Source organism: Anopheles stephensi, chromosome 3, assembly GCF_013141755.1.
Source record: "Anopheles stephensi strain Indian chromosome 3, UCI_ANSTEP_V1.0, whole genome shotgun sequence".
Taxonomy (NCBI): domain Eukaryota; kingdom Metazoa; phylum Arthropoda; class Insecta; order Diptera; family Culicidae; genus Anopheles; species Anopheles stephensi.
The window spans coordinates 25,959,444-25,980,872 of record NC_050203.1 but is presented as its reverse complement, the minus strand read 5'-3'; the positions used below and the strand labels follow the sequence as shown (position 1 = coordinate 25,980,872).

The 21,429-nt window shown below is 46.2% G+C and overlaps 9 protein-coding genes across 10 annotated transcripts; 4 read left to right on the top strand and 5 right to left on the bottom strand.

Moving 5' to 3' along the window:
- Window positions 1–1,009: 1,009 nt before the first annotated feature.
- LOC118511454 lies at window positions 1,010–1,547 on the bottom strand. The gene is made up of 3 exons (XM_036054555.1): window positions 1,383–1,547; window positions 1,141–1,306; window positions 1,010–1,072 (listed from the first exon to the last, which is right to left on the bottom strand). The coding sequence occupies exons 1-3, from the start codon at window positions 1,507–1,509 to the stop codon at window positions 1,045–1,047; spliced, it is 321 nt and encodes a 106-aa protein (XP_035910448.1). The 5' UTR covers window positions 1,510–1,547; the 3' UTR covers window positions 1,010–1,044.
- Window positions 1,548–1,779: 232 nt separating this feature from the next.
- LOC118508844 lies at window positions 1,780–2,681 on the top strand. The gene is made up of 2 exons (XM_036048594.1): window positions 1,780–1,930; window positions 1,994–2,681. Exons 1-2 carry the CDS (start codon window positions 1,780–1,782, stop codon window positions 2,590–2,592), a joined length of 750 nt encoding a protein of 249 aa, XP_035904487.1. The 3' UTR covers window positions 2,593–2,681.
- A 265-nt stretch (window positions 2,682–2,946) lies between these two features.
- On the bottom strand, window positions 2,947–3,507 carry LOC118511453. The gene is made up of 3 exons (XM_036054554.1): window positions 3,342–3,507; window positions 3,121–3,268; window positions 2,947–3,061 (listed from the first exon to the last, which is right to left on the bottom strand). Exons 1-3 carry the CDS (start codon window positions 3,472–3,474, stop codon window positions 2,947–2,949), a joined length of 396 nt encoding a protein of 131 aa, XP_035910447.1. The 5' UTR covers window positions 3,475–3,507.
- A 2,860-nt stretch (window positions 3,508–6,367) lies between these two features.
- On the top strand, window positions 6,368–7,061 carry LOC118511452. The gene is made up of 2 exons (XM_036054552.1): window positions 6,368–6,495; window positions 6,566–7,061. Exons 1-2 carry the CDS (start codon window positions 6,390–6,392, stop codon window positions 6,853–6,855), a joined length of 396 nt encoding a protein of 131 aa, XP_035910445.1. The 5' UTR covers window positions 6,368–6,389; the 3' UTR covers window positions 6,856–7,061.
- A 2,186-nt stretch (window positions 7,062–9,247) lies between these two features.
- Window positions 9,248–11,969, top strand: LOC118511451. The gene is made up of 4 exons (XM_036054551.1): window positions 9,248–10,786; window positions 10,869–11,316; window positions 11,386–11,529; window positions 11,602–11,969. The coding sequence occupies exons 1-4, from the start codon at window positions 10,648–10,650 to the stop codon at window positions 11,918–11,920; spliced, it is 1,050 nt and encodes a 349-aa protein (XP_035910444.1). The 5' UTR covers window positions 9,248–10,647; the 3' UTR covers window positions 11,921–11,969.
- Window positions 11,970–12,033: 64 nt separating this feature from the next.
- Window positions 12,034–16,117, bottom strand: LOC118511450 (nodal modulator 1). Its single transcript, XM_036054550.1, has 3 exons — window positions 15,863–16,117; window positions 15,204–15,759; window positions 12,034–15,143 (listed from the first exon to the last, which is right to left on the bottom strand). Exons 1-3 carry the CDS (start codon window positions 15,997–15,999, stop codon window positions 12,213–12,215), a joined length of 3,624 nt encoding a protein of 1,207 aa, XP_035910443.1. The 5' UTR covers window positions 16,000–16,117; the 3' UTR covers window positions 12,034–12,212.
- A 280-nt stretch (window positions 16,118–16,397) lies between these two features.
- LOC118511444 (actin-related protein 6) lies at window positions 16,398–18,469 on the top strand. The gene is made up of 4 exons (XM_036054544.1): window positions 16,398–16,565; window positions 16,643–17,656; window positions 17,721–17,893; window positions 18,134–18,469. The coding sequence occupies exons 1-3, from the start codon at window positions 16,486–16,488 to the stop codon at window positions 17,848–17,850; spliced, it is 1,224 nt and encodes a 407-aa protein (XP_035910437.1). The 5' UTR covers window positions 16,398–16,485; the 3' UTR covers window positions 17,851–17,893; window positions 18,134–18,469.
- Window positions 17,886–19,655, bottom strand: LOC118511447 (protein lin-7 homolog C). The gene is made up of 2 exons (XM_036054548.1): window positions 19,257–19,655; window positions 17,886–19,170 (listed from the first exon to the last, which is right to left on the bottom strand). The coding sequence occupies exons 1-2, from the start codon at window positions 19,291–19,293 to the stop codon at window positions 18,614–18,616; spliced, it is 594 nt and encodes a 197-aa protein (XP_035910441.1). The 5' UTR covers window positions 19,294–19,655; the 3' UTR covers window positions 17,886–18,613.
- A 489-nt stretch (window positions 19,656–20,144) lies between these two features.
- On the bottom strand, window positions 20,145–21,242 carry LOC118511446 (optineurin-like). 2 transcript variants are annotated; one of them, XM_036054547.1, is made up of 3 exons: window positions 20,960–21,242; window positions 20,546–20,880; window positions 20,145–20,474 (listed from the first exon to the last, which is right to left on the bottom strand). In XM_036054547.1, exons 1-3 carry the CDS (start codon window positions 21,062–21,064, stop codon window positions 20,291–20,293), a joined length of 624 nt encoding a protein of 207 aa, XP_035910440.1. In that variant the 5' UTR covers window positions 21,065–21,242; the 3' UTR covers window positions 20,145–20,290. The 2 variants fall into 2 exon arrangements, with proteins under 2 accessions (XP_035910440.1, XP_035910439.1); XM_036054546.1 differs by having other exon boundaries at window positions 20,145–20,477; window positions 20,960–21,226.
- Between the last annotated feature and the right edge of the window lie 187 nt (window positions 21,243–21,429).

Below are 21,429 nucleotides of genomic sequence, written 5' to 3'. Positions count from 1 at the left end.
TGAGAGCGGGCGTCAAGCCGTACGTGGCGGTCATCAACTTGGCCCATAAGTCTATCCGCCACAATGTGAGATAACCCGATGCCTAGACTTATTGAACAAATCATGATATCCAGTTCCTTGGGCTTTCAAGATCATTCTTACACAGCTAATAAAGACGATCGATTGCTGGCTGGATCGTTAGGACACAGGATCTGTTATTAGAGCGATAGAACAAATCTTCACACCTTGTATCTCGGCTGTTACAAAAGCTTTCCTCCAGCTGACACTGCTTGGGATGAACCGCTAGGACCCAGGATCGATGATCATCGGATGAAAAATAGTTATCTTCAGTCCCTGTATTCCTTGGTCACACGTTATTTTATTCCACAAACGATTCCTGCCATGTTTCGAAAAATCCGAAGAATATTTCAGCCATTTGATCATCCGAAAACTGTCGCTCAGCAGTCTTTGTTCGGGTCACGGCAAGTGCGTAAAAAAGGTACGTCTTTAGAAATATCCACATCTTTGCGACTAGAGCGGCAATCACGAAAAATTCGAATGATGTAATGTGAGCAAAAAAGCCTACGAAAGAAAATGGAACGTTAAATAATAGCTTCTTCTTCTTGTACAAAGTGCATTAAGCGCCTTACCAACTTCATTAAAGTATTCTTCAGATCTTCCTACTGACACAACCGCAGTGGTACTGTTAAATCCTTCGTCTATTCTAGAGCCATAACAGTGGCTTAGAAAGAACACTAAAAGCAATCCCTCCATAACTTCCATAAAAGTTCGGAACACTACTGAACAGCACACGAATGGAACGGGACTGACAATTGCATCGGATTCATCCGTAGCAAGAAAGCCACCACATCCGGAACCTTGTTCCTTCGTGTAATGTACGCGAGATGCTTGTGATAATTGCTTTGCACCTAGGGAAAGGTGTCAACTGAAGTTCGTAATAGGAAAAAGAATCGCTTCAATAAATAAATACATTTTTATTTCATTTAAATAAATACAGTTAAATGGTTCAGTCTTGATCGTGTGCTTTGTATGGTTCTCATCACGTTAACCCCAGCTAGTAAAAGATGAGTGCCTAAAAACATTTTAGAAAAAACCCTTAATCAACCTTGCATTAATATAAGAATACACCAGAAAACTTACCCCCAACCGATGTGCTCCGGAACGGAATAGATCTCCGGTAGCTGTGGTTCCGATCGCTGATAAACGATCGCCTGCATGATGGTGCTGAAGAAGGTGATGAACAATATCCACGCCACCACCTTAGCCTTGATGGCCATCGTTACCGGAAACGTCCAGAATCGGTACCCTGGAGGTGGGACGAGAGAATCACATAAATAATTTCCAGTAAAAACTCGCCCATCGCCATCCTACAACATTATTACACATTTCATCGTAGTATTTATCGGAGCGTGCCGTAAGCGCTGTGTCCTCGCTCGCGTCTTCACTACCACCCTGTACCAGTACGAAAGTCAGCATCAACACCGCTAGTTTCATCACGTTACCCATCATCCTATTGCCCGCACCAAACACAACCACGGAACAAACCCGAGCCAACTGTCAGCCCGGTCCATATATACGGTGGGCGCGATCTGCCCATATACCCAGCCAACTTCAAAGAAACTGAAAGTGTCCACCAATTAGCACCAACAATTAGGATGGCGCGAGTAGTCGTGCAGCAGGAGATGATCCACCGATGGATTTGCTTATAAAAGATCTGACGCGGCCGGGTCGGACGTTTGATTGTCGGTTACGTGTCGGTTGTGATAACAGCAGCGAGAAATGGCGCCAGAAAGATCGATAGTAGTATTGCTGGCGATTATGTTGGTAGTAATAGCTGAAGTTCAAAGTTCGCCATTGCTAGCAAAAGAAGCGAAAAGTTCCAGTACGGATGTGGCATCGGGAAGACAGCGTGGTCCTTTCCATTCTGCAGGTAAGACGTTACAAAATAATTAACTGATGTGAAAAATATTGTAATCTCGTTGTTCTTCCTCAGTTTATCCATTCGGGTGGGGTTGGGGCATTGCCGCGTTTGTGATAGCGATCGTGAAGGGTGCGATCTGGCTCGGTATCATCATGATCTGGGCATTCTTTAAAGGATTCCCGGCCAAACATGGCTGTGCACCGATTATTCTGCGCGAGTCCGTACCGTACTATCACGATCACCATCATCACGATCATCATGAGGAAATCATTTGGGATAAGCCACCACACCGACGGCGATCGATCCGGGAAGCGGTACAACCGGGCCAGGAGTCGGACCTCCTCCTTACCGACATGATGACGGATCTGGCGTTCAGTTTTCTGGGCGTCCATACGACGGACTGTCGTAAGCGGTTCGTGTGTGAGGTGGACGTGAGAGCAAAGAGTGACTTCCTGCTGAAGCTTGGTACGCGTATGTTGGGGGTGGACATCTTCCGGAAGTACCGATCGCCCGGCGATGTTGCGGCCGAAAGCATTGAACAGTGTGCGGAGCTGTATGGGATGTGTAAGGCATCGGGGAGCTCAATTACGATGAACGTTATGGAGGGCAACATGCAGGGATCGATCGATGATTATGATGAAGTTGGGGGAAATCAGGTACAACAGCGGTAGGGATGGAAGTGATTGAGTAGTATAGCGATATTTATGGAGCTGTTATTTATTATAGGTTTATGAAATAAAGTATTGAAAATAAAAAAAAATATTATTTTATTTTTACTTAATACTCTGAAGTTGACTTTGTGATGTATTTTTTACAAATTTCTAGGACTATGGCTGAAGCATATGGAAAAAATATTTTCTTATTCAATATTTTTTTTATTTAAAAAAATTATTATATTTATTATTTATTATAATTTATTTTAAATTATTTTTTATAATTTAAATATTTTTTTATTTTAAAATAAATTAAATATTTTTAAATTTTGGATTTATTTTAATATAAATTCGTTCTGGAAGCCTCTATTATTATCCAAAACATTCAACTGCCTTTTCAATTTTATCCTTCCAATATAATACCGCATCGTTACTAGTTCCGGTGTCGATTTCATCCCGCCTCTCTGTATTAAAGCCTCTAAAATGACTGAATAGAGAATAAAGCTGTAATAAATTGTAGTACAATAATTAACGTATCAAACTCACTAGACAGGAGTATCGTGATCGATGTACGTTGGAACATTACTCCAGGACAGGTTGCGAAAGACGAACAGCAGCATCAGACCGGCAAAGATGGCACCCAGCTTCAGGAAGCCCCACACGTATGCTGCACTCACCCAATGAAGTGGCCATACTGAAACGATTATTATAAAGAGGATTCATGAGCATAAATTATGTTTGGAATTGTGGTACTAACAAGCACTTACGTATTTCAAACTTTGGGTAATGTGGACGACGACGGCGTACACGCTGCGCTGAAGAGAGCTCGATCAAAACGAACACTACCAGACAAATCGCTACTAAACGCCACCATCTTATCGATGACACATTGGCTGGCATGTTGGGGAAAAGTGATCCAATTCAAAAACAGTTCTACCACCGGATACGGAAGGATTGTTTATGCATACGGGCAGGGCAAATCGCATCAATATCATGCTCACGAGCACCCACCCCACTCGGTGCGGTGAACGCTCTTGTGAAGGGTGATAAACGATCGTGATCAATTCACGCCAATGCTCGAACAACGTGAAAGAAAGTGAAGTGTGGATTGCTTCCGGTGGCTGTTTGGCCGGAAGTATGGCGGCAAATGTGTGGCTTGTTGTCGCTTTCGTTATCGTCACGATCTGTTTGATGCGTGTTTAATCGAGTGTGTGATGATGATTAATGGAGTAAAAAGCTTCTACAAAAAAAAAACAAAGGTATGATGGCAGGACCGGGATCAAATCATGTCCTGACAGTTTCTCTGTAGGAGTGATCACAAGATACAGAAATTAAGAACCCTCATCAAATAATCATAAGAAAATAAATAATAATAAGAAATTAAGAAGATTATCAAATAATCTTAAATGTTTAATATTTTAATTAATTCTAAGACATTTTAAATACGAACTCGAAGGAAGATTAATTTTTGGAAGACCACTTTTATTATAACTTCCTCATTAACTATTCTTCTTTATTGGCCTGCTCGTATGAAGCACGTCTTAAAGACATGGCCTGGTGTACAATTTGTTTCCAGGAAACTCGGTCCATGATTGCACTTTTCCATCCCCGGCTGCATCCGATCTCCCTCAGATCCGACTTGATCCAGCCAGCGAGTACCATGCTGGTAGGGCATGAGTTCGGCATCCTCATCACCTGCTCTAACCAGCGTATCCTTCCTTCAATCAACCTTCAGGATGTCTGCATCGCCAAACAGCTCAGCTACATAGCTCAGCTAGCAATCGCCGCTCGAAGATGGCGAGTGCATTGGTGTCCTCCAGCAGCATAGTCAAGGACTCTTGGCCGTAGAGGACTACCGGCCGTATCGTGCGTTGTAGGAGTCTTCTGGATCTCTCACTTCCTCAGCTTTCCCATTAAACAACTAATAAATTCCGACTGAGCTCCCCCCGGCGATAAGTTACCCTTTCACGAGTTGGAGAAGTAAATAGCTCCAAACCGATGTGAATTGTGTTCTTTTTTGTAATCTTGTTTTAAACAATACGGTCAGGCCGTTCTTCATGAATAAAAATAAAACTAATAAATTGTTTAATTAAAATAATAATTCTAGCTCTTAATAATAAAATATATCTCAAAAGAAGGTTTAAATTTTACTCTCACATTTATTTAACTCTCATATTACCTCGTTCAATAAATTACTTTTAACAAAATAAATACATTAAAATTCTATTGTACATCGTTCAGTGTCTTAGCATATCGCCCAAGCCATCTATCCGATCGTTCCAGTATAGGTTCACGTCTCTTCTGTCTCTCTGTCGGAATAAACCGTGTTCCACCGAATCCAACGATCGACGTTGACTTTTGAAGTAGAGAAAAATTAAATAAAACATTTTTATAACAACTCGCTTCATTTGTACACTTCAACTCACTAGAATTCCGGTCCACTTTCGAAAATGATCGGCTGCCGCTGGGTGTTCCACTTTTTGGCGAAAAGCAGCAACAGCAGAGCACCCAAGATGAAGCCCAGCTTAACGATGTACCAGATGTAGAGCGCCACCGTCCATCCTGTTGGAGCATCTGTTAGAATTTGGTTTCGGTTTTATTAGTACGATGCACCTTAACATTCCGCAAGTCTGTTGGTAAGCCTTACATATTCCATAGCTGTACTTCAGAGGCCTCACATGGTGATGATGATGGCGACGGGCGGTAACACTACTTACGGCGAATAGCAAACTGACCACTAGCATGGCCCGGAACGTCATCATTGTTGTTGCCGGCGAAAGAGCTTATCAGTGACTGATGCCGAGCTAGGCGGTGGAAGATCCTGACAGCGATGCACTTGAACTTTCATCCGTTTCGTGTGAAAGCGGGAAGGAGTGTACTTAGAGCGAACGTGCTAATTGCTTTGAGTAGATCAGGTTTTATGGAGGGCGCACCAGATATCACGGTTTTGATAAAGAAGCTCCATTTTCTGAACATTCATTAGTCATCATGTACAAAAAGGTAATTTAGTAAGCACAATAAGTTATAAATTCAAAGGGACAAAATTGATGTCATTTTCGAAACCTTGTAGGACTTCCAATCATTTGTGGCTTTATTTTTAGCTTAAAATATAATCACTTTTAAACAATAAATAAATAAATTATCATATTTTAATTAAAGTTAATCCAAAATTTTCAAAATATCATATGTCCTGGAGCTCCACGCAGTCTCCGCTTCCCGTTGCCGTACCAGTGCAAGATGAATTAGCAGATACGTCTTAAAGAATATCACTATATAGTAGGTGAAGGCTGCAATTGCTGCCGCATGCGATCCAAATACCAGCTCCGGAAATCCTGGGGATTAGAAAATTAGAGAGATCAATTAATATTTTGAGAGATATTCAATTCGATTGATAATGTCAGGTACTCTTACCATATTCATTAAAATCATGATGACCTCGACCATGAGAAATGGCTAGACTTGTGGCGTTGAAGTCTTCCGAAGGGTCAGCATTTACTCTAGACATGATTGCAAGCAGCCAACCAAGTAGTAGAGAAATTACAAACATGATGAACCTCCTGCACCATCCGCCGGTGATCGTTCACTGATAAGGGCGGTTGAAGAGGTAGCAGAGTCTAGGAACCTAGCAATCATCCCCTCCGATGGATGTGATAATGAAACTGTGGCTTTCTTACTCACTCCAACAAAAATCGCCACTTAGAGTGGGTTTGCTGTTTACTTAAGCTTTCGGAGAGCTTTTGAGCGGTTGGGTTGCAAGTTTGGAACAGTTTCCAATCGATCCTTTTCTCGATATCACCCTCGCGCAAGGCTTTATAATGTGTCGTAAGAGATTACTGATTCTTGTCTTACTAACTCTATCGAGCGCTAGTTTAGCAGCTGAATATAATAGCACTACCGTCGAACCTAGAAGACACTCAAGCCGTAAGTAGAGTACTTCAAAAAAACCAACCCTTGACTTTAACACTAAATTTTGATTTTTTTTTTTTCACAGCTTACCCCTACGCCTGGCGCTGGTGGATTGCGCACAGCATACTGTGGATCATTACGGGAGGCTTTTGGCTCACGGTGTTCATAATTGTGGTGCTGTTTAAGGCATTCCCAGCGAAGCACAGCTGTCATTCCCCCATCATATTGGAAGAACCACCAGTGTTTGATCATCATCACGATCTACATTCTTCTACCGGTTGGGCGGCACGACAAGCCAATCTTGGGGCTTCACCCGCAGACTGGCAACTTTATTGGAAAGATAGGCTTGAAGCAAAAATAGAAAATTTACGTTGAGGTAAAAGAAATTTCTCTTTCGGCTTACGATAGCACAATGGAAAGAACTATGTTGGCAGGGTCCAATAAACACGCGTTGGGTACAAAAGTTGAGCTTTAATTTCAATTTCGTAGTCTCAATGCGCTTTGAGCGCGTGTCACGCGATCAAGTACTTGCGTACGCTTGCGGTTCAGCCGAGTTCCGCACTCTGCACTGCACCACAGTCGGAAGAGGTGGTTTGTTGTAAAATGTACTTAAAATTGTACCTCTTTACAGTGCTAGTTGCGTTAGGAGTAGTTCTAACCAGCGGTAACAATATTACCACCAGTGTTGAATCCAACACAACGAGCATTCAAGTGTCGACACACGATCGTCCAGTTAAGCATCGAACAAAGAAACTGTTTGGTATGATAAAATTTAAATAAAATTTAAATTAGCAGTAAATTAGATATCTTTTTTTATTTACAGACGTTATGACAGCACTTCGGTATTTCTTCGTACTTATTTACGTCTCCCACATATGGCTGTTCTGCAAAGTGGTCCTGCTCGCTGTAATAGTGAGTCCTACCCTTGCGAAGCAATACTTCGATACTACTCCATATACTTAAGTGTGGTTCTAGCTTTATAATAAATAAATATTATAATAAAATTAGTGCCTAAATTTCTACATATTTTCCCTTTTCTACCGTGGCCATCTCCAATCATCCTCACCGCTTTCACTTGTCGCAGCAGCTTTTGGTCTTAATTCTACGACATTATCCCCTGCCTTATGGAGCTGGCAATTGTAAAGCTTGCTACACTCGGACGAACTCAGCACTGTGGCTTTCGGACGATAGGCACGAAACACGTCGTATCCCGAGTCGTTTAAAACCCTCCACACTTCCGACACCCGTTTGCCTTCCAGATACAGTTCACACACGATACGCCTTCGGCAAGTATCATCATTGATGTCCAGTTTGTCAAAGATCAGCTCTGCCATGTTGGTGGTGCTTGCTGTATCCACGGCTCTACGGCGACGACCCAACCAACCAAAGCCGGGAGGTTGAACGTATTGACTGCTCGAACCATTCCACTTGGACCAGTAGTACCCATCGCCGAACACGTTCATCGCCACCAGAATAATCCAGATCTTCAGCTTTATCGCAACGACCGTCGCTAGATCACTGAACCATGGCCACCCTGGAGGAATTAATATGAGCTTGATATTACTCCGAAGGCATCCTTCAATCGCTTTCGCAAACTACTTACAGTATCGGAATATATCTTCGTAATGATCGTACCGGGCCTGTTCCACCAGGATTCCATTGCTTGAAGAATTTGCACGCCCTTCCGGTTCGCCAGTCACCTCACACACGGCTAAAACGAGCAGACAAACCACAGTCGAAAAACACCGCTCCATGCCTTGACCGTGGATGGTTTGGAAATGATATGATTCAATGTCGGAACAGCATCCGACCGACCATAATCTCCCAGAGCCATAATCCACGCCGCGTCATCACGTTATGTGCTAAATGTCTCAACTTGAACGAAAGTACCGGCTTCCACTTCCGCATCGCTTCCATCCTTCCCGGCAGCGATGGCAACAACAAAACGTTAGGGCATCATTAGCACCCAGGCAGCCCAGGGTTAGTGGTCGTGCCCGATCAGAGAGTGCAGTTCTGCGAAAGTGGTGTTGCACACATTCACTTTCATTTCAGCCAGCTCTTGTTGACACTTTCGGAACGAGCAGTTTCTAATGGAGGATGCTTCGTGCTACCGTGGGTTTGTTCTTCTTCCAGCGTTCGTAAGATCATGCACTGTCTGGTACAAAACACATCATGTTTAGCACCTTATGTAAGGTAGAAAAAGATCGATGGTTACCGGAACTTAAAAACAATAGAGAGAGAGATAGAATAGGACTGCGAGGAGATTGCGTAAGAGATTGCGTAAAATAGTTCTTTGCAGAATTAAGTTATTAAGGCGCATAATATTGGCGATTAAGTGGAATCTTACAGCAAGTCTACCAGGAGTTACGCTATTGGAAGTGGATCATAGTGGATGTCACTCAAGTCATAGATAAAAAAAAACTTTTCTGCAACCACCTTCTCAGACTATTTTTATGAACTAAACTGGTGAGCTTAACTTAATTGGAGCTCGCAAGGTGCTCCGAACTCGCTACCATACGCTTGCTAAGCTTTGATTCTAATCAATCTCTCTCTTATTGGCCTAAGGACCTCTTAGGTCATGCCTTCTATTTTTGGTTTGTTAGACTTGATGGTACCACGTAGTTGGATATTCAGTCCTCACTACGGGGGAACGATCCGAATGGGATTTGAACGCCCGTCCTGCCGTATGAAGAACTGCGCCGCACAGGTACAATTCTATTCTTTCCTGTCCACTGTCAACATATTGTACCACCTGCTCAATTACATTGTCCCAGTGTACCATTTCCTTTAAATTCTTCGCGAATTTTTAACGCTTCCTGTCACCTGGAATAACCAGTTTAGTAGTGGATTTTTTAAACCCGAGTACAAGAGTCTTGCAGCTATATGACTACCAGCTCGGTGGTTCACCACTCTCACGAGTCACTCTGGTAAAGGACCTTTGGTGTGAGGCTCGATGACAAACTGTCTTTTGAGCCACATATCAACTCAGTCCTCGAGTTAGCCAACAAATTTTTGGGCCTCATCACCCGAATGGCGACTGATGGTCCGTGATCTGTTGTGCTTGAGGGCGTTGTATTGCTGCTGGGTCCTTCCTATCTTGGAATACGCCAGCGTCGTTTGGTCCCCAGCAGGTGTCACCTCTATGAATAGGTTGGGGAGGGTACAACGGAAGTTTTCTAGAATCGCCGTAAGGCGCTTCCTAAACGACCCCAGTGCTGCTTCTCCTCCATACTCGGTACGGTGTCAGTTGCTGGGACTGGTTGGCTTAAAAGACCGTCATTGTCAGGCGCGCAGGCTCTTTATTGCCAACATGCTTCTTGCCAACATTGACTCCCCTACCCTCCTGGCAGCCATTCCCATCTATGTCCCATCCTACCATTACTGCCCAGCCTACGGGGAGTCGCTCCAGACGGGATCCGATACGCGCACCACACATCTCCAAAGGAGCATCCAGCAGGTTCAAATTAAATGCGTTTAAAATGGCAGACAACAAATGACTTGATCAGTGACATAAAACAAAGACTCCTTTGAATGGAGGTTTTGTTCCCCATCGATTCACTTCGTTACACCAGAACTATGTTTGGGAATTCTCAGCTGATCCATATTTAGCAGCGACACAAGCTCTTCTCCAAGGCACCAACAGCAGCAAAAGCTCACATTGCCCACCTTGAGAGCTCACTCCAATATGGTTTAAATTTGGATCGTGCTCCACACATTTCCACCATCGGAAGGAAAGGAAGAAAGTGAGTTTCGTGTAGCCTTTTTTGTCTTCTTTAGCCCGCCGGCTGCCTGCCGCCGTCTCTGCGCCCCCGAAACCGGAACACAACACCCATGTTGAATTAGCTTCAATTATTACGGTCGTCTTTGGGGTTACAAGGGGGCGCCATATTTTCGGAATCGGATGGATTGGGCGCGGTGGAATAGAAATTTACACGCACGTATAAAATGTAGTGGACAGATGGTGTAGTGCTCGCATTCGAGTTACATCCGTGTGCGCGAAAGGAAGTGTAACAAACTTTGTTTGCTAGGGTGATCTACGATCACGTTAGGTGCTTCGCTAGTGACAATACGATCGTTCGTGTGCTTTGTGTTCAAAAGGATCAATCAATCGTATCGTACGCTATTGTAGTATTGTGAATCGCGAAGTGAAGTGCACAGACGGCAGTCATGTCTTTCCTCAAGCAATTGCTACTGGTGGCAGCAATGTTGGTGCTGGTGACGGCCCAAGACCTCGCCGAATCAAGCACCAAATCGGTAGATGAGGGTCGCCGAAGAAAACGGTTCTCAAAATTCCTATTTAAAGCCCGTAAGTGTTGGTGTGGGCATCTGTGAGTTAATTTAAATAAGTGACCGTTATTTTTTGTCTGCTCTTCTTTCACCGTAATCAGTTGGACCCATCCTGTCTACCCTCACGACGGTGGTGCTGGTAAAAGCAAAAATTGTACTGGTGGCCCTTTTTTTTGCTGGAATTTACTTCTTTGGGCACAAAATATTTCCGGGTGGATTTTTCGGTTCGTCCTTCATTAGTGAAACACCACCACCGTTCCTCGAATCCAGCCCTTACACCGGGTACCATGCGGCAGGACACGAAATCATCTCGAGCTATCCCGGACCGGAACCATTCTCCAGCTATGACCCTTCGTCGAGCAGCTTTGATTCTCCGTCGTCTAGTTACTTACCACCGTCGAACGCTTACTTACCTCCTGCGTCGGGTTCTTCGTCCTCGTACTCATCGTACTCCAAGTTTTCTGGATCTCGGCGAAAGCGTGATGTGGTGGTGGGTCGCCAGTCAGCAACCGGAAGCGACCGGAATGAAGATGATCTGGAAGAGAATGAGTACGATTCGGAGATCGTATTACTAAGCTAGAGCTCTAAGCTACTTAACGCCAACTCATCTACTTACAGAATGTACTGGACTGACACTCTAACCGACATGACGTTCCGCTTTCTGGGAGTGAATCGACGCGTCTGTCGCAAGCGGTTTGTCTGTGAGTTTGATTTCCAGGCAAGAAGGAACCCGATTCTTCTATTCGTTACACGTGCCATCGGGTAAGTCTTTTAGACATCTCAGACAGCTCCTTCTATGATTTAAACAACTTCGCATCCTCGCCCACATTCAAGCCGGGATGTTTTCCACAACTATCGTGACGCTGGTGATGAGAAAGCTGCCAGCTACAGAGACTGTGGCCGTATCTACGAGGATTGTAAAGTTCCGAAGAGGAAAAAGTTCACTCGTCGTCCCGTTCGTCCTTTGGCGACTCCACAACAACAACAGTTCCCTTCTCCAGCAGATGCAAACGAATACGACAATGTGCAGGATAATGAAATTGACTCGACCGGGCCCGTGCTGGAAACCACAACGATGCCCTCCATTAGCCCTAGCCGAAGCAAATTGATACTGCTTCCCAAGAACAGTAACAATCGCTTCCGGAGAAATTAATTGTCCGGATTGCTCTGGCCCGGTTGGTACGCGATATTGTACATAGGTTAAGGTATTTATTTATTTATTTATTGCAGCTTTAGGGACAGGAAAATGCAAGGAAAACAACAAAATTTTCAATTTTACTACCACACACCGTGAGGTCATTTATTTGCCGAAAGAACTTGTTCAACTAAACCTCTTGCTCATTACAATTTCATTACGATGAGTCTACTTTTTTGCGAATACTCCCTTCTACCGATCGGAGTACCGGGCCTTCCCCTCCACCTGCTGCTGCTGCTCGCCCCCTATTCTAGGACACTTTTTTGGTTTTCTTCTTTTTCATACCGTCGATGGTTGAGGCCAGTGCATCGATATCACGCGTATCGATGGGTCCGGCATCATTCTTTAGATCCTTACCCGTTGGCCGTCGGCTCATCGCACCACCGGCCAGGTTTCCAACCTTAGCCCAAGCCATGCCCAGCAGCTCGAAGGCAAGCTCCTGCTTGAAGAACACAAAACCGATGATCGCGATCAGCACGATCGCTGACAGTGAGCTTTGGTTCAGATCACCCTCGGCCGTTCGCAACTCCGGCTCGAACGGTAGCTCCGCATAGAAGCTGCTCGTATTCGCAACGAACGACACCGCCGATAAGCTGTACCGGTAGCTCTTCTCCGACAGCGAGGAAGTCAGCTCGATGTGATAGCTCTTCCCATCGAAGGGAATGCGCGGGAAGAACACCATAATGCCGGGGTTAATCTTCGACTTTGGATTCAGCGGCGATTCGATACGCTGCGTGTGAACGGGAGAATCGCTTCCCTTCTTGTACAGTGCAATCTTGAGCGTTTTGTAGTGGTCGTTGTGTGACGCAACAACGCGCACCGTCACATCGACAAAGGCTAGTGGACTGATCGCGATCAGGTTAACGTCACGTGTGTCTGCCTTTTCGATCGAAACGACACGTTCGCGTGGTATGGAACGATCGACAGCGGCCGTCGGTCCGGTGCCGGTACGTACCCGTACCCGATACTGACACCCTGGCGTAAGGCCACGGATACGATACTGTCCGTTGAATTCGCTCGTCGCTTCCTCCAGCACATTGCCACACGTTTCGTCCGATACCGCCTCGACCGCCACATTCGCGAACGGTTCTCCGTTCAGTGAGGTTATCGAACCGAAAATGGAAAACTGTGTCCGCTTGCCGACGAGTTCCTCCTGGACGGTGGCACCTTCCTGTACCTTAATTAGCTTCGAGTTCGGCCGGAACTCGTACTCCTTCATCATCGCCCGCAGGTAGTATTCGCTGGGCGATAGGGAATGGAACTTGATCGTACCATCGTCACCGGTGACCAAATTTTTACGATAGCTTTCCGCACCGGACAGTGACAACAGCACACCGGGCAGTTGATTACCCGCATCATCCTTCACGGTGACGATAATTTCGCACAGCTTATGTCCGCTGAAGGAGCTGCTCGATCGGTCGAAGGCCGAGAACACGTACGATTCCTTCTCGGCCGACAGCTCCACCGCAAGGGAAGGATCAATCGGACCGAATCGGAACTCGCCACGCTCATTCGTTTGCGTTACCTGCGATGCAAGATCGGCGTTCTTCGGGAAGGTTAGCGTAATGGTCGCATCCTTAACAGGCGGATTGGTGCGTCCGTTAATGAGCAGTCCCTTCGTAGCTCTTAGCTTGGTGGAAACATCCGCACAGTCGCTTCCACCCGTCACTACCAGCTGGGTAGGGTTGAACAGCATTATTTCACTTTGCGGCACCAGCGTAATGCGTTCGCCGTGTTCCAGATAAAATTCCTTCCGATACACATACCCACCATCGGTGCGCGTATCGCTCAGCTCGAGTTCAATGAAGTGTCCGCTTGTTTCCCCATCTCGCAGTACCTGCACACGATAGCGTTCCTTTTCCTCTGCTACCAGCGTTACCGTATTCCGGTGACTCTTGGCATTGACCGAGATGCGTGCAGTACCGGCGGTAGTGAATTCGGTTGGTGTGCTTTCCTCAAACCGATGGCATCCGCTTAAACGCATTTCGTACGTACCGGCACGCTTCACGCAGAACATATTCATTCCGGCAGTCAGTACGATCTCTTCCTCCTTGGTAGCAGTGGTTTCTTCCTTTGCAGGTGGACGTGTATCCTTCCAGCGGTAGGCCATGGTTGCGCCGTGGCTCGATAGGATCGAAACGATGTACCCCGTCTGCACAAAGTCCGGTACCGTTTCCTTCGCTGTCTTGATGTTGATTTTCACCGTGTTTGACTGCCAGCATAGCTTTGAGCTCGGGACACTTACTTCGTAGCTGCCCGGGAGCACATTCTGGAAGCTGTATCCTCCCGCATCGGACACCGGAGCGTTAACGGGTTGCCCAACGGCATTTCCATTGCCATCGAGAGCTTGCAGTGTAACGGCCAGATCGCCGCACGATTCACGCTTCGCCAGACAGCGAACTTCGCCCGTTACGGTGGCACGGAGTTGTGAGAAAACGATTCCTTCGACGGGCGAGTAGCTAACCTCGATCGTTTGGGACACGGGGAAGAATTGGATACCGCTTGCGTGCTCCTCATCGCTCGTCAGTACCTGCACCGTGTACTGACCGTTTTCGAGGAACGTACACCACTCACCGGTTCCTTCGCGACTGGTCACCTCAACCATCATGGTGGAAGCTTTCTTCGTGATTGCGACACGATGTGCTTTTTTCGAAATAACCTGCCCACACACCTTAAACCCAGACACGAGCACATCCGGCAGGGAAGGATTGGCGAGCGATACCTTCACGATGTGGTCCTTGAACTGTAGATCGTCCGCTTGGACCTGGATCGTGTAGGTGCCGGGTTGGATGTTTTCCAGCGTGTAGGTACCGTCCGCACCGGTGACAGCGATTTCACGACCGTTCAGTTTTACACGCGCGTTGGCCACACTTGCCCCATTGGGTGAGCGCAATACGCGTCCCGATACGCTAAATCCCGTCACCTCGAAGTTTTCCTTCACCCGGACACCATCGCTACCGACCACCAGCTCAACCGCCTCCGGGCGAATGTGGAACTTTATCTTGCTGTCGCTAAAGTGCGGACGAATCAGGTACTTGCCCCGGGAGACACCCGGAAACAGATAGCTGCCGGTGTTTTTGTTCGGTGTCGTGTAGCAGGCGGGGTTCGATTCGTACGCTTTGTTGCCTGTGTTTGCAACGGACGGCACATCTCCGGAAGAACATTTAAGCAGTGATTTTTGCTGGAAAGGAAAAATTACATTAAAAGAACAGCTTTGAAAGCGTTGGTGCGTATTGCTTACATCTTTGGCACCGTACAGCAGCAAGCCAACGTTCGCAAACGGTTGTCCATCGCTGAAAACGTTACCCTCCACATCGAAACCCGATACAACGAGTGATCCGGCCGGTATCTCCGTATTACCCGACGCGACCGTCACCTTGTAGTCCGGTTGCACAAAGTGCCACTTCGCGTGCTGCACCTTCACCACGTACCGGCCCGGTTTGATCGGTGTGAACGAAAACACCCCATTTCCGTTCGTGATCGTTTGACCGATTTTACTACCATCCTCCGCTACCAGATCGACGCGCACATTCCGTGCTCCCGTATCGGGCGCGCCATGAAACTCAACGCGCCCCGTGATGCCGAAGCCTTTGAAAAGGAAGTTCACATCCTTCCCGAGACTGCACTTGTCCGTGAGGCCGTCGAACTTGATCTCCACCTGTTCCGGTTCGAAGCTCCAACCGGGTGGTGGTATCACCTTCAACACATACATGCCCTTATCGTACACCGGGATGAAGTAGTACCCGTTCGATGGGGAGCATTCGGTTTTGATCTTCAAGCTGCCCTGTGCTGTGAACCTGCGGAAGAGAAACAATCGGAAAAACAAATTCAGAACCGACCGAACACCAGAACCGGATGGCCATCGCGTTAATTAAATTAACCGCAAGCAGGAAGACTTACAATCCGACCTCCACTTTGCTCAGATCGAGCTCGGAATTAACGTTCTTCACAAAGCCACCGCAGCCGAAAACTTCATCGGCCGAGCTGTAGCCAAACAGCAGCACTAACGCTAATCCCAACACCGCAGAGCGCACCATTTTCTGCGGATGTTTTATCTGATAATTTGGGATCGAAAATGCACCGCAGTAGCCGAAAAGTCGTACTTTTTCCTCGGCGGACTGAAGGGACTTATCAGCGCACGGGTTGACAGAACAGGTGTGATGTGGTTGTCATATGTTTGTCATCTCGTGTGTGCGTGAGGGCAGTGTTGCCAGCTTGTATTTGAATTGAGAAGCCGTTTAATTTATACATTTTTGGGGTTTTCTTCTTTTAATTTTGCTTAGACAATAACGAAAACAAATTGTAAAAATACTATCCTATTTAAAGTGTGGATCGTGAATTGATTAAATTTCTAAAACACCATCAAAATTAAAGCTCCCAAAGCATTTGCTTGACGTTCCACAGTGCACGTGTATACAAACGTTGTTCAGCACTGTACTTTAAGAACAACAAAACAGATGCCGGCTGCGAGCTTGTTGTTCCCAGCGCGATACGTAAACGAAAGTGAAGCAAGCTAACAAAAAATGGGAGATAATAGCGCATTCGTGTTGGATAATGGTGCATTTTATGCAAAACTCGGCTTATCAGATGCTTCGGAACCGAAGTAAGTGAAACAATTCTTCTAATAATTTCTATCTTATTCGTATTTATCATGTAATGCTCCATTTTTTTCTTCTCCAGAACCATTCTCAACTGCATCACAAAGGCCAAATCGGAAAGAAGACGACCATTTATCGGAAACCAGATAGAAGAGTGCCGGGACGCTTCGGGCCTGTTTTACATCCTTTGCTTTCAACGGGGCTACCTAGTGAACTGGGATGTACAGAAAACGGTTTGGGATTATCTGTTCAGTCCCGACTGCTGCCCGGTACAGTTTTCCGAAACACCGCTGCTCATCACCGAGCCACTGTTCAATTTCGGTTCGATCCAGGAGGCGATGCTAGAAATCCTGTACGAAGAGTACGACTGTGATGCCGTGTGTAAATCGACCGCGATAGATTTAGCTGCCTTCAATTATACGCACACCGCCGATACAGCAGCCGACGAACGGAAAAGGCCACTGGCCTGTGTGGTGGTCGAAATGGGCTTCAGCTTCACACATATCGTCCCGTTCGTGAAGGGTAACAAGGTGAAGGAAGCGATCCGGCGGATCGACGTTGGCGGAAAGGTGCTTACGAACCATCTGAAGGAAATCATCTCCTACCGGCAGCTGAACGTAATGGACGAATCGTACGTGATCAATCAGGTGAAGGAGGACAGCTGCTTTGTGTCACAGAATTTTAACGAAGATATGCGGATAGCGCGCAAACGCTTCCCGGACAATACGATCGTGCGGGAATATGTGCTGCCGGACTATACGCAGATAAGGCGTGGATTTTTACGCAACCCGAACGATGCATCGGGCGGTGTGGATGGTGGAGATGAGCTGCAAACGGTGAGGCTGTGTAACGAGCGGTTCGTTATACCGGAAATATTGTTCCATCCTTCCGATGTGGGCATCCAGCAGATGGGCGTACCGGAGGCGATAGTGGATGCAATCAACCTGTGCCCGGAAGAGACACGGCCGCATCTGTTCGCGAACATTGTCGTGTGCGGTGGATGTGCACTGTTTCCGGGGATGCAATCGCGTGTAGAACGGGACGTGCGTGCGTTGGCACCGGATGAGTATGAAGTTAACGTAACAGTACCAGACAAGTAAGTTTTACCGGTTGTGCAAGGAGCTTTCCTGGACATAATGAACTATTTTCGTTGTTTGCAGTCCTATCACATATGCGTGGCACGGCGGGAAGAAGTATTCACAGTCGCTCAGCTTCCTGAAATCCTGCATGAGCCGGAACCAGTACGAGGAGTACGGCACCAAGCATTTGGTCGAGAAGTACGAAAGCTAGCGGCGCAAGAAAACGAAATGTCGCAAACAGGAGGATACATCAGGTAAACTCAAGTTACTTTATTACATGTCTACCGTTACATAAAAAAAACACATCGTTCTCTACCGCTCGCTCGCTCGCTAGTTCATGAGAACGCAAAGTAACATACCTAGAGAGAATGGTGTGTAATAAGTATTACTATTATCGTAGTGTGTGGGGTGAATTGTTTCTAATCTCTGCGATTTTGGTTTTATGCTCTAACAAACACATGCATTCCATCAACCCGGGAATTCGGGACAAAAAGGTTAGCGACCACTCCATTCGTCCGCACGATCACGCGGATACGATGCAACACCGGGAAGAAGACTCCTTCCGGTTGTCCTCTAACATAGACGATACTGCTGGGCGAATACAACACGGAGGGGATGGTTTTTATACTCAACACACGTTAACACGGGTACCGGGCCTGGGATGGCACGTTCAGAGACAAATTCAAATGCACAACACATACACACTTTGTCTAAACAAGCATCTTCCGGGATGGTATCTGTCCGTAACGGAGGGGAAGGATTATGTGTACCAGAAGTACGAGACTCTCTTTCTATATTAAATAACCCTTGTCGCTTATGGATGAACATTACTAGCAGGATGGAGAATATGAGAATCGATTCCGAACACAGAATAACATGAACACACATTCACACGCATACAACACGTTTTTGTGGGGAAGGATAGCTCTGTGTGTACGAAATCGGATTTTGCCGATGAACTGCATCTGGTGAGCTTAATACTGCTGGCGCCTTCGTGCCGCACGCTGTTTGTCGAACCGCAGTTCCATCTCCTCCAGTACCTTGGGCGTGTAGCGCACGACCAGCTTCACTGAACCGACCGCTTGCTTCAGCAGCTCGACGGCCTTCTCGTGGTTCTCACCCTCCACCGACACACCGTTCACCGAGAGCAGCTGATCGCCTCGCTTAAGGCCACCGTGCCGATCGGCCACACCGCCGGGAATGATGCGCGAGATGTAGATGGGCGAATTCTGCTCCTTACCGCCCATCACATTAAACCCGAGCCCTTCGTCCGTTTTGGGCAGCTCGACGACGCGCGGATGGGCGTGTCCTTCGCTGGCAGCGAACGCCGCAATCGTCGCCTTGGCCGTAGCGGACGCACGCACATCGAGCGAACCCTGAATGTCGACCGTTTCGTAAACGTGTTCGTACACCTCCCGCACGGCGTTGAGGAAATCGCTCTGCAGTACCTTCTGCAGGGCGGCAAGTTTGGTGGCGGGCACTTCACCACTCATTTGCAACTTTTCCAGCAGCTCAATCGACCGCTTTACATCTGCAAAGCGAAGAAAGGGGCATTAGTAGGAGGATCGCCCAAGGATGGGACGATGGCCAACATATTGGAAGAACCACAGGGCTTACCTTTAGCCAGCGTTAGGGGCTCGCATACGTTTGCCATTTTATTGATTTGTTTATCTTTTTGCTCGTTCCAGACGACACAGCACGACGATGCACACTTTCCACGCAGTGGATTATCGGTTTATCACGCAATATCTCGTGGAAACCTCGTTTCTCTGGTGGAGGATATCGCACGTACACACTCTGCACTCTGGTTAGTGGTGTTTATTATTATTTTAAGCAGCTCTATTTTACTTTTTTTGGGGGGCGCACTCTATGAATAGCATACAGGGTTAATATTTTTCCCCAGTTCCGCACCCAGGCTCACAGAGGCGAAAGACAGCACACGCACACATGCACAGGTGTATGGTGTACGAGTTGGTGGGCATTTCTTTTGACGTGCGAGAAGACATTTGATTAGAGTAATTTTATTTATTGCAGTAATAGTAAAGCTTTTTTAGTTTAAATTTAGTATAAAATAATAATAAGCGCTGTATAAGAATATTAGCAATGGAGGTGTTGACATTAAAAGGTCGTTAGAAAATTTTATTTTAACATTCGTTGTCCGATGTGATTTCCACTGTTCATCGACGAGTGCACAAGGTTAATGCATGCACTGGCGGATTTGAACTGAAATTTAAATTGAGAACGCCTAAATGTATGCAAACGAAAGTTTTACTGTGCAACGATTGAATTTAATATGATTTAAAAATTATTGAATAAATTTGTTAGATTCTAACATAATTAAAACGAATACAAAATAAACAGCAAATCGAACTGATGTTCAATCTACTAATACAGTGCACCTAATGTCTAGAGGACGGATTAATCTTAATTCTGCACGGTGCACTGATTTAAAAATGCAATCCAATATAAGTCCACCATAACCCAAAGATATACACATTCGTTTCGTTTTTTTTACAGAGAACGCTCTACCAGGCCACTTTATTTGGTAAAGGCCGATGATAAAGCGATAAACAAGGTAACAACATAGCAAAACAAATAACAAAAAAAAAAGTCAGTCGCGTTATCATTTGAACCGCCGTGTGCGATATCGATTAGTAATCGAGTCCCGGACAATCTTTGATGTGCGTTTCGAGCGTAAGAAAATCTCCAAACACGTTGTTGCAGTGAGGGCAAGGTTCGATCTGCCGTTCAAAGACTCCCGGCGATGTGCCGTACAGTTTCATACCGTCCGTTTTCGTTGGACGGATGATTTGGTGTGGCGAGGACGGATTAATTCTGCTAAAAGTGACAAAAAAACACATAGCTCGTTAGGAACAACTTTTTTTAAATACTTGAAGATTACATACCTATTTTGTGCGTGATCCATCGACAGTTGATGATTCTTCTGCAGCAGTGTCTGCATCTCGGCCGTTATTCGATTTTTCTCAATTAAAAGCTCCTGATACGCGTTACGCTGTTCGACTAAATCGTTTTTGCAAACTTCTAGCTGTGCTTGCAACGAAACCAGCTCCATTGTGTTGCTATTTGTTTGGTCGGGTTTAGTTTGCGTGCTGCCAAACGCGTTTCTCGATTTATCCAGCATCTCGTGGCTTAGAATGTTTGCGCGACACTTCATGAGCGCATCCTGCAGGCCTCCCAAACACGTTTTCATGTTGTTCAAATCATCGACGTACACCTTATGCTTGAGTCGTGAAGGAAATCGAAAGGCTTTAGAAGCAATTTTCATTTTCCATCACAACCTTCCCATTCACAATGCTTACCAATTTTTCCTGCTCCAACAGCTTCTCGCGAAGCATCTCATTAGAACTCTCCAGTATCTGGTTCCGTTTCACGTACTCGCGAAGAATATCCTTTAGCTCGTCCATGGTGCAATGCCTTTCAACCTTAGCACGTATTTACATTCCCACAAATCCCTTTCGCTAACGTACGATTCCGATGCCTTCAAATGTTTAGACCCGTCTGCATTAGCAGAACGCTAATCGGAGCGTCAAAACCATTCCGGGTGTGAATTCGTTGTGTGTTTCTTAATCCGGAGATCAAACTTATCGTTTTGGCACCCTTCCCCGGTAGCCCAATGCAAGCTTAGTTCGCAAACTGCCGATAAGCGCCGATACCTTACAATGACGCTCCGAAGGGGTCAAAAGGGCTCTCGGGCTCCTATCGGGCTAGATTATTTCTGATGACGAACGACGGTGATAAGCTGTGATTTGGGTGGAACAAAAAAGGGATG